We start from the raw sequence: 12260 nt of genomic DNA on the forward strand, positions 1-12260 counted from the left end.
AATCAACTCAAGCCACCTGGACAGGGCAATAATCGCCTTTTTCAAATTAAAATGTATTTCTACAATTATATCATTAATTCTCCTCCAGGTATAAAAACAAATTAGGCAATCTAATTTTTCATGGTCTGTCGAGAAACACCGTAAGAAATAAAAGGGGACTTACTTTAACAGGAAACCACATGCAGGCAGCTTCTTTAGGATACATGAACATCCCATATTCTGGCCGAGTCATCTCTTCAAACAGACAGCGGAAAAACTCTGTCCTGATGCCTCCAGGCTCATATCCAATTTCTTCATGAAATGAAACCTGAGGAAGCAGAGCAAATAACGCATCACTTCTAGGCTGTGCATTGTATCTATTAAATTCAGCAGTGAGAGCTAGCATCATTGTGGACGCAGGTTATTTAGCTGCCATTGTACTAAGCATCATACTCATATTATCATATTTAATATCCTATTAATTCTATGAGGCTTCAAGAATTTAAATAACTTTCCCAAGGTTATAAAATATTCAATGGTGCAGCGTAGGTTTAATCCTACGTCTGTGACACCTCAGAGCCTCGTCTTTAATACTAAATTGACCACTCAGTGTATGTCCTATATAATAAAAGGCTAATGTGTAAATTGTCCCCTCAACCAGGAGTTCAACTAGTAGGCAGGCCAGCCAACTGACTATGTCCTTTCCCCCTGGCCAGGTTGGCTGGACCCTACTCATGCACTGGGCCTCTAAAATACATATATGAGAGGCCTGACACACACACACACACACACACACACACACACACACACACACACACACACACATAAATACACACACTATATATACATATAAATACACACACACACGTTATATAGTTACTAAACCTAAGATCATTTATAGATGTTCAGAATGGTGATATCTACAATTATACCCTCAAAAACAATTGCAGTCAATAAACAGAAAGTTTTCTCTTTCACAGAGGACTTTGGGTGCTGCCTGAGAGCAGAAGCAAACCCTCAGTTGTCCTCTGTATTCACACCATCTCACCGAAACCCTTAAAACATGGTGACTAGCCAGGCGAGGTCAGTCCTCCGGAGGGACTGGACCTCGTAGGGTTAGAACTGGAGGTTCTACCTGGCTAGGTCTGGGGAGAACCACCATTCCCCTGCTGCCCCTTAACATGCGTGTACTGGTGAAGGGCCCACACCTGTCACCTGAAACCCACAGGTCTCTGGGGAGTCAGGGAACTCTGAGACAGGCCGCCTCAATGGCAAAGGGAGATCATTTCCCTTCTGTAAACGAGTTGTTACGTTATTTTACATTTTCCTTATCTCGGCACCCAATTATTGAGAGTTATACTTTACCATTAATTCTGTCCTCAGGTCTTCATTCTCAAACCGACTTAACTGGCTCAAAACATCCTCAACCAAGTGGCTCCTCCTGACTATAAGATTAAAGGTGGGCATAAACCCAAAACTGGACCCGCTGTCTCGCAGAATTCCAGCCAACTGCAGGACAGCTCTGATTCTTTTCTCCTGGGAAGACAGAAACGTCTCACTACATTCTGCCATTTGCTCTGAGCAGAAACTTATTATATAAAATGGGATAAACTGGTTCAGTTTGTTATAAATGCATGTCACGAGCATTTATGAAAAGAGCCTTATGTGCACCACTGGAGATTAGCTATCCATCCAGTGTTCACCCTCAGTGAGCTGAAGAAACATGAAACCTAAGACATGGAAGCCATCCTGGGTGAGCAGCAAGTGACCAATGGCAGGCTCCATTGGACTACTATACCCTTCCTATAAATACAATTGTTAATACTTCAGTTACTGGCGTATAAGACGACTCTGAAACCAAAAAAATAGCCTGCTCAGATTGGCCAGAGTCAGAGAGGCGGTCTATTAAAAAAAGAACTGGTGTTGCCTCGGAAGTGGGGGGTAGTCTTATACAGCGCATATAGGCCTAAACCTATGTTTTAACTGTAAAATTAGGGGGGGTCGTCTTATACGCCGGAAAATACGGTACTCAAGATAATTATAATCAAGAGACTAAGAGACGGTTTAGTAAACACTGAAGCAGTGCACTGAAACACATTCTCATTTGAAAAAGTTCAGAAGTTTAGAAAAGAAGCGGTCTGGAGGACGTCAAGTTCAGGTGTGAGAGACCTCGCTAAAGATATCCTATTGTAGCTGAGACTGGTTTGACTCAGTGGATAGAGTGTTGGCCTGCAGACTGAAAGGTCCCAGGTTTGATTCCGGTCAAGGGCATGTACCTTGACTGCGGGCACATCCCCAGTAGGGCGTGTGCAAGAGGCGGCTGATCGATGTTTCTCTCTCATCGATGTTTCTAGCTCTCTATCCCTCTCTCTTCCTGTAAAAAAATCAATATATATTAAAAAAAAAAAAAGATATCCTATTGTAGGAAGAGAATCCAGACAAGAGTGAGGGAGAGGAGGAGGAGGAGGGGGGAGGAGGAAGTGGGGGAGGAAGACAAGGAGGAGGGGGAGGAGATTGATAGATATTGAGATTGTCCACCTGAAACCAAATAGCCATTTGGGATCACTAAAGTCTGTGGCTCTTAGCAAAACAGAGAGAAATCAGATCTATAAAATTATTACCGGAGAGTTGTTTAAAGTCAGGAGAAAATAGTTAAGAGATGAAGCAAAATACAATTCTTGTATATTTTTATTTTCCTTTGTTAGGTGTTCCATTAATGGTTATGTCAGAACTCATAAATCAACTTCCTATTTTACTATGGTAACTGCATTTGTGAAAGCATTTACTTTTATGACAGATATCTGAATATTACACACATACAGATGCCTACATGAGAGCAAGAGTGATAAGAAGACTTAACACTTTTGGGCATTTACTTGGTGTGAGGCACTGTTCTAAAAGCTATATTAACAAATTTAATCCTTGCCGAAACCGGTTTGGCTCAGTGGTAGAGCGTCGGTCTGTGGATTGAAAGGTCCCAGGTTCGATTCTGGTCAGGGTCATGTACATTGGTTGCGGGCACATCCCCAGTAGGGGGTGTGCAAGAGGCAGCTGGTCGATGTTTCTCTCTCATCGACGTTTCTAGCTCTCTATCCCTCTCTCCTCCTCTCTGTAAAAAATCAATAAAAATATATTTAAAAAAAAAATTAATCCTTACAAAACGGTAATGAAGTACATTTTCCAAGGCATTTTAAATTGTCCAGTTTTAACGTCAAGAGCACATTGCTGGATATGTTCACAAACAGAACCGATTTAGCTGATGATAGTTCAATGAAAAAAGGGATATGTTTCACACACCCTTGTTATGGCACTATCTCAGGCATTTATTTGGGTCCAAATTTCAAGAACCCTCTGTCACCTCTATTCCCACTGTTACGTTTTTCTACACTCGGTTGGACCTCCTTAAAATAGAGTGCTAATTTCAACTAAGTCCAAGTGTGCTCCACCTCTTTGAATGCCCATCAGAAAGCGGCAGGCACCAACCTCAAGGTCAAAGCTCTACAACGAGGCCAGCAGCCCAAGCTCCATCCTTTGCTACTAAGACTCGAATAGGCCTCAAGGCCAAGCAAACCCAAATTATGACACCCGTTTGCCTCCTTCATTAGAGCACAGGTACCTTCAACGCTACAGCGGTTAGTTTCACTAGTTGATAGCTCCCTTGTCACCCACGAAAATACTATACACTGCCGAAACCGGTTTGGCTCAGTGGGTAGGTCCTGGGTTCGATTCCGGTCAAGGGCATGTACCTTGGTTGCGGGCACATCCCCAATAGGGGGTGTGCAGGAGGCAGCTGGTTGATGTTTCTCTCTCATCGATGTTTCTAACTCTATCCCTCTCTCTTCCTCTCCATAAAAAATCAATAAAATGTATTTTTAAAAGTACTGTACACTTACGAAGGCACTTACCATTTGGTTCGTTAATAAAGACAAAGAAATCGGCATGCCTACCTTTATTTTTAAACGCGAGTCTGCATGCAGTAGTTTTATTTTTGACAGAATATTGAAGACAAATGGGAAATGACTGAATATGACAGGATCCTGCATGTCTACCGAAGGGTCCTAGAAATGAAAAGGAGAACAATTCTGATAAAACGGACGGACAGAGCTAGCTTCCGTCTTACCTCGTAGCCTTAAACCCCGGATGGGGGAAGGTCTCAGTACTGACGGCCAAGGCAATCCAAACCGCTAGGCAGTAGTACTTAGATACATAACATTCTAAGGAAATGTTTTTACATGTACCCATGAAAGGTATATAGGCCTGGTATTTTCAGTGCTCATTTAATTTACCAATTAGTTGTAAATTCTGGGCTGAGAAAGGACAGACCATTCACCCAGCACACTCCTGGAGTCTGTTCTACTGCCACCACACTTCTGCGATGTGAAAGATTCAGAGGTATGTAGTCAATAGTCCACCAGGGATCTAATGAGGGTGTTGGGGGAGGCCCGCCCTTTCCTTTTTTGTGCCTTTTTCATATTGGCACGGCACTCTCCACAAGATGCCCGTCAGGCAGGCCCAAGCTCTCTGCCCAGGAAGGAACCACTCTCCTCTCAGTGCTCTGGCCCCACACCTGCACAGGTTTTGCGGGGTCTGTTTCGCTTTTCCCAACAAGCCCTGCTACTTCCGTTGGGCAATTCTGCAGAGTGCAAGGGTCTTGGAAACTCATGTAGAAAGTTACAGCACAAAATGCCCACATTAACCCCTTGATGATCCAATGTCCTCTTTGTACATGCCACACTTACTAAGCTCATTTTCCAAGCGTGCCTTTTTCGTGCATCTTCATCAAAATCAAGGCAGTGTGTGAGTTCGTTTACTTGGAAAATATCTTCAGGCGCTTGAACTTTAGTCTGGTTTACCTTGAATAAAATATAACCTATGAGAAAGTTTTCTATATAAAGAAAATCTTGCTTAACGGTTATTAGGTTCTCAGAATAAATACGAATTAAACACTCTTCATGACCAGAATAAAGTCCTACCCAATTCCTCCACTGCCAAAACCCCATATTCCCAGGAACATAAAGAATGTGTAGAGGGAGAACCAAGATGGTGGCATAGGTAAACACCTGTACTTGCTGCCTCCCACAACCACGTCAAAATTATAACTGAAATACAGAACAACCATCATCCAGAACGGCGGGAAAGCTGGCTAAGTGGGAGAACTACAACCAGAGAGGGGAAGGAGAAAGCACGAGACTGGTAGGAGATGCAGCATGGGCTGGCACTGGGTGTGCTGCTTTTTAACCAGGAGGGAGATACCAGCTCCTGCTTGCTCTGAGCTCCTGTCCTGGGTGAGATTTGGGGGCTGAGGGTGGTGGGCAGACACATCCTGGGAGAAACTTGACTGTCAGGGAGAAACTGGCATCGGGGCAGGAACATGGGGACAATTTTCTTCCAGATGGAAATTCTCGCAGTGGTCACTGTTTCTGCGCTGGGACCTCCCCGGTGCAGGGCTGACTGGCAGCCATTGCTGTTTGCTCCACCCTGGAGATTCCTTGAGACCCTGCCCTACGTAATTAATAACCCCACCCAAGCTGTGCCCAGCGGCTTTTGCATATGCATGGCCTATCCTTTCTCAGCCTAAAAGCTGTAGTTGGGTTAGGGAGCCCCAAAGCTATCCAAAGAAGGCCCAAGGTTACACCAGTGCCAGCAGCCTGCCTTGCTTCACAGTTGGGCCTCGTCTGGGCACTTCCAAACTGGGTACCAAGAGGAAGTATCTGCAGATGTCTCTGTAGCTCCTGCTGGATGGCCTCAGGCAGTGTCTGACTTTGCACCTCCTTGGACAACCAAGAGCCAGTGTGCCCAGTGGTCAATGTGAGGCCATACCAGATTACAACTCTACACATCCATAAGTGACAAACTCAAGGAGCAGATTCAGTGAGCACCAAAGCCCCACTGAAGCAAGTCCTGTCCCATAAGGGTGTCTCTTGTGCAACAGATCTTCCATTGTAGACAGAGCTGGTCCTCACAGCCAATTGGCCTGGAGGTTAATTCCTTCCAGTGATAACAACAGCCATCAAGGCTCAACTACAACAAGACTGCACACAGCCCACAAATAAGTGCACCAAGAGTGTCCACCTCAGGTGATTGGGGAGATTGAGCCACTGGGCCCTATAGGACAACTACTACACAAGGCCACTCTATAAACTCAAGGAGACTTAGCATCTCTACCTGATACATAGAAACAAACACAGGGAAGCAGCCAAAATGTGGAGACAAAGAAACATGTCACAAATGAAAGAAATGGAAGACAGAAAACTACTGGATATAGAGTTCAAAACCACAGTTATAAGGTTATTCAAGAATCTTCTAGAAACCTCCGAGGAACTTAGTGAGTCCTTCAAGGATCTTAGTGAGAATGCCCCCCAAAAATGGAAAAAGACCAGTCAGAAATTATTCATATACTGACTGAAATAAAGAATAATATACAGAGCCCTAAACGGTCTGGCTCAGTGGATAGAGTGTTGGCCTGTAGACTCAAGGGTTCCACGTTCGATTCTGGTCAAGGGCATGTACCTTGGTTGTGGGGGTGTGTGTGCTGGAGGCAGCTGATTGATGTTTCTCATCAATGTTTCTAACTATCTCTCCCTCTCCCTTTCTCTCTGTCAAAAAAAAAAAAATCAATAAAATATATTTAAAAAAGAACAATATACAGAGATTCAACATAGACTAGAGGATGCCAAGAATCAAGTCAAAGATTTGAAATACGAGGAAGCAAAAAACACACAACTGGAAGGGCAAAAAGAAAAAAGAATCCAAAAATATGAAGGTAGTGGAAGAAACTTCTGGGACAACTTCAAGTGTACCAACAGCTGAATTATAAGGGTGCCAGAAGAGAGAGAGAGCAAGATATTAAAAACCTATTTGAAGAAATATTGACAGAAAACTCCCCTTACCTGGTGAAAGAAATAAGACTTACAAGTCCAGGAAGTGCAGAGAACCCCGAACAAGAGGAATCCAGAGGACCACACCAAGACACATCATAATTAAAATGCCAAGGGCAAAAGACAAAGAGAGAATCTTAAAAGCAGCAAGAGAAAAACAACTAGTTACCTACAATGGGGTACCCATATGAATGTTAGCTGAGTTCTCAATAGAAACTCTGCTGGCCAGAAGGAAGTTTTAAGAAATATTCAAAGTGATGAATAGCAAGAACCTACAACCAAGATTACTCTACCCAGTAAAGCTATCATTCAGAATTGAAGGTCAGACAAGAAAAAGCTAAAGGAGTTTATCACAACCAAACTAGTATTATATGAAATGCTGAAAGGTATTCTTTTAGAAGAGGAAGAAAAAGGTAAAGATAAAAAATTATGAACAGCAAAGTGACAACAAATATGATCTATCAAGTAAATCTAAATATCAAATTAATAAAAAATATGATGAACAGAATAAACTGGTGAATGTAATAGAATCAGGGGCATGGAAATGAAGCAGACTGACGATTCTCAGGGGGAAAGGAGTGTGTGGGGTGCAGGAAGAGATTGGACAAAAATCTTATATGCATGTATACAGTATCTATAGACACAGATAGTGGGGTGGTGAGGGCCTGGAGTGAGGTGGGAACTGGGTGGAGGGAAGCTATGGGGGGGAAAAAGGGACATCTGTAATAATCTTAACGATAAAGATAATAAAAAGTCTAACATTTAATAGTAGAAATTGATTAAGATGATAAATTTTTAGTTACTTTTACTCATTTTTAAAATATATATTTTTTTATTTCAGAGAGGAAAGGAGAGGGAGAGATAGAAACATCAATGGTTTGAGAATCATTGATTGGTTCCTCCTTCATGCCCCCTCTGGGGACTGAGTCCACAACTCAGGCGTGTGCCTTGACTGGGAATCGACTGTGACCTCCTGGTCAGTGCTCAACTGAGCCATGCCTGCCTGGAAACTTCTAGATACTTTTAATTCATAGGGGGAAAAAAGTTTTAAAGTCCAAAGAAAAATATAGTGTAATATAAATCCAAAGTACTCAGGGGCCCAATAAATGCATGTCATGTTCTTCAGCGATTAATAATATACCATTTATACATGTTTCCTCTGGCAAGGCTATATAGAACGTTTCCTTCTGACCTATGGGAGAATTTTCAGTATTCTATCCCCACATGACCAGGGGACATTATGAAGTACCTATGAACACGGTGGATCAGTGCTAACATCAAAAGTGAAGACACTGATAACATTAGATGCTTTGGACATGAGTGACCACCAGTATTTGACCTGGATGGGCAGAGTCCTGGACTCAATGACCAATCGAAGCTGAGGAGGTCTATGGCTATGTAAAGAAAAACACACATATCCTACAATATATCACTTCCGGAATCAGGTATGGAAACTAAAAAACAACTCTTTTTAAAAATATATACTTCACTGATTTTTTACAGAGAGGAAGGGAGAGGGAGAGAGTTAGAAACATCAATGAGAGAGAAACACCAATCAGCTGCTTCCTGCACACCCCTTACTGGGGATGTGCCTGCAACCAAGGTACATGCCCTTGACCAGAATCGAACCTGGGACCCCTCAGTCCGAAGGCCGATGCCCTATCCACTGAGCCAAACTGGTTAGGGCTAAAAAACAACTCTTGATACATGAACACCAAAACATACGTCCAGGAATGTTTATAGCAGCAGGTTTCCTCATAGAGAACTCTTCCCCCTCAAAAAGAACTGCAAACAGCACATATATCCATCAGTATTGGAATGGATAATTATGGTACATTCACAGAATAGATTATGATGTAAAAGTGAAAATGAATACAGCCATAGGTACTAATCTGGAAGAATTTGTATAACAAATGTATGAGACACATGTATTCTACTCATGTAAATTTCAAAAACAGCAAAATTTAAGTGTTTCATCCATCATCCATCTATCTATCTATCTATCTATCTATCTATCTATCTATCACTGTAAAACAATAAACAAGAGTAAAGGAACGATGAAGCCAAAACCCGGGATCATGGCTACCTCCAAGGGGTGAGGGGATGCAATCTGAGAGAAAAATGCACAGGCATTTCAAAAGTACTGGAAATACTTTCTTTCCCAACATGGGCAGTAGTTGCCCTGTTTTATTAGCTTTCTTCAAATTGTTCATAGCTTTATATAAACTCTTTTATATGCATGGCTTAATTCACACAAAAACAGAATTTAAAAAATAGCAATATAAACATGTTTCCCAAGCCTGCTTAAGATTCAGGCCAGGAGAAACCCTTACCCTGTGCAGCTTTTTCAGCACTTCTAGGAGAATTTTAATGTGACAGTTACTCTCAGCGTTTTCGGCCCAGTAACGCAGTTGAGCAGTGATGGCTCTTTTAAACATCTGGACCAGCTCCGTGAAAGCGGATTTGTGCAGAGATGCCCAATATTCCTCTGAGCGATACAAAGGTAAATAAATGTTAACATGATTTCTCTGAGATTCTTAAAGGTCCATATTTTCCAAGACTGATAGATAGGGTGGGGGTGGCCGGGAAGAGGTCAATGGGGAAAAAAGGAGACATATGTAGTAATATATGTGATACTTTAAGCAATAAAGAATTAAAAAAACCTGATACAATATTTTCTATATGTCATAATAGAACACATTTGTAATAAAATTTTCAAAAAATACGATTGCGATTAAAAGTTCAGAATTTGCCCTAGCTTGTCTGGTTCAATGGATAGAGTGTCAGCCAATGGACTGAAGGGTCCCGGGTTCGGTTCCGGTCTAGGGCACATGTCCAGGTTGTGGGTTTGATCCCCAGTAGGGGTGTGCAGGAGGCAGCCGCTCAATGATTCTCTCTCATCATTGATGTTTCTATCTCTTTCTCCCTCTCCTTTCCTCCTTGAAATCAATAAAAATATATTTTTTAAAAGTCTATGCTCAAACTTAAAAAAAAAAAAAAGAAAAAGAAAAAAAGTTCAGAATTTAATGTCCTAAAAAAAAATTCCTTGACAACCACAGGATTTCAATCTTGATATTAATCTGTGAAAAAAGAGACATTAAATTACTTACATTTTATTCCATATTGAGGAACGTACTGTATGGAAAACTAGATTAAGAACTACTCGTGACTGCACGGTTCTTCTTTTTGTGCTCACAGCATGAGTTTTCAACGCTTTTTAAAAAATATATTTTATTGGGATAGAGAGCTAGAAACATCAATGAGAGAGGAACATCTATCAGCTGCCTCCTGCACATCTCCTACTGGGGATGTGCCTACAACCAAGGTACAGGCCCTTGACCGGAATTGAACCTGAGACCCTTGAGTGTCCACAGGCCGATGCTCTATCTACTGAGCCAAACTGGCTATGGCAAGTTTCTTACTCTTAAATAACACCTTTTAGCATTGTAAAAAATAATAAACAAAATGTTTAGACAGCTTTTCATCACTTACAATGTTATCTAGATTTAATAAGATGTAAGAAAGACTGGACTTTCTTGGGCTGATTATGTAAAAAATAAGCCCCATTAAATCTGATTAAGCCCCTAGAACTGGAGATGCAGGGAAGGAGGAAACAATCAGACAACTCTAGAGCTGGGACATTCTCCAGGACAACTGACCTAGATTTTTTAAAAAAGCAGTCCATAAACTTTTGCAAAATGTGAATATGACCAGGATATTAGACACTTAGTATGACATTACTAGAGGCCTGGTGCACGAGACTCATGCACTGGGAGTGGAGGGAGGGGTTCCTCAGCCTGGCCTGTGCTCTCTCGCAGTCCGGGACCCCCCATTCCTTACTGTCTGCCTGCAACAGAGATGGGAGAGGCTCCCGTGCTTGCTAAGCGGTGAGCCAGGCTTCTGGCTGAGCCGTGTTTCCCATGGGAGCACACTGACCACCAGGGGGCAGCCCCAAAGTTGAGCGTCTGCCTCCTGGTGGTCAGTGTACATCATAGCGACCAGTCATTCCACATTTTGTTGATTTGCATATTAGGGTTTTATTATATAGGATGGCTAATTTTATTAGGTGATAATGATGTCATGTAGACTATATATTGTTATGTGATGCATGATTAAATATTATAGGTGAAGTGTCATAATATCCCCAACTTACTTTCAAATAATTCAGCAAAAATAAAATGTAATCTGTACTTCAAGAGAGAGGAAGCACAACATGTTAACTGTTGCTGACTCTCAGGTAGAGGGCATATACTCACTGTACTATTCCTTTAACTTCTGTGTGTGAAATTTTTCATCATGAAAAGTTGGGAACAAAAAACCTCATGACCAAGCCACACATAGGTCATGATAAGAATTCTAAACAGGTTCTGGAACACTCTATTTTGGATATCCAGAGTAATTACTACAGTGTCTTCAGAATACACTAAGAACATGAGATTAAAAAACATGAATGTGTTTCCATTTCTCTAGCTAAGTGTTGCTATAACTTTACACGGTACATCTTTCCTTGAGGGAATGGTGAAGCACTTTCACATGTAAACCATCAATCTTACCCAGAGCCTCTGAAGATTTGTCATTCATCTTATAAACAGCCTCTGCAAACGGAACCACCAGGCTCTCCCAGTTGTTGAAATCATGCATCATGGGAAATTCTGGGAGAAGGAAGAATACTTCTAAAGCTTCTCGGTGGGGAGAAGGAAATGGAAGATTTTTAAGAATATCCCTGAGACATGTGGTTATCTGCAGTAAAAAAAAATGAACAGGGAGAAGGCACTCAAAACACAGTAGGAAAAAAATAAAACCTAGGAGGCATTGGGCACAACTGGTTGTAAATAGAGTGTAGGACCTGAGGTGTCACTGCGCCGTGAGATTGGAATAATAATTTAGCTTTTCTAACACCTATGCTTATATCCCATCTTACCGAGGCCTGACGTATGGATATGTGACAAGTATTGTCTCCATTCACTTACTGAGGGTGAATGAAGGAGACAAAAAAGGAATCATATTTATAAGAGTTATCCTGGAGCCCTAGCTGGTTTGGCTCACTGGATAGAGTGTCGGCCTGGGGACTGAAGAGTCCCAGGTTCGATTCTGGTCAAGAGCATGTACCTTGATTGATAAGATATAAAGATTGATCAGTTGCCTTCTGCTCACCCCAAGGGGTGAGCAGAAGGCAACTGATCAATCTTTATCTCTCATTGATGTTTCTAACTCTCTTATCTCCCTCACTTTCTGTAAAAAAAAAAAAAAAATCAATAAAAATATATACGTATAAAAAAAGAGTTATACTGGAGAAAGTGGATTCAGAACTAACAGGCAGAGAGTAGATTCAGAACTCTCACAATAAAGGCTACATTGCACCCTCATTTTTGAAACCTCATTTTTTTTTTTTTAAAGGAGAAT

General features: G+C 41.7%; 1 protein-coding gene across 1 annotated transcript in view; it reads right to left on the reverse strand.

The window, feature by feature from the left end:
* Positions 1–12260, reverse strand: part of HERC5 (HECT and RLD domain containing E3 ubiquitin protein ligase 5) — a 43157-nt gene that overhangs the window by 12352 nt on the left and 18545 nt on the right. The window contains exons 12-17 of the mRNA XM_036453539.2: positions 11411–11597; positions 9191–9345; positions 4719–4832; positions 3927–4037; positions 1345–1515; positions 164–307 (exon numbers count right to left, since the gene is read on the reverse strand). Coding sequence (XP_036309432.1) covers positions 164–307; positions 1345–1515; positions 3927–4037; positions 4719–4832; positions 9191–9345; positions 11411–11597 — 882 coding nt within the window. The remainder of the gene's footprint in view (positions 1–163; positions 308–1344; positions 1516–3926; positions 4038–4718; positions 4833–9190; positions 9346–11410; positions 11598–12260) is intronic.

This window comes from Pipistrellus kuhlii, unplaced genomic scaffold (assembly GCF_014108245.1).
Source record: "Pipistrellus kuhlii isolate mPipKuh1 unplaced genomic scaffold, mPipKuh1.p scaffold_m20_p_1, whole genome shotgun sequence".
Lineage (NCBI taxonomy): Eukaryota > Metazoa > Chordata > Mammalia > Chiroptera > Vespertilionidae > Pipistrellus > Pipistrellus kuhlii.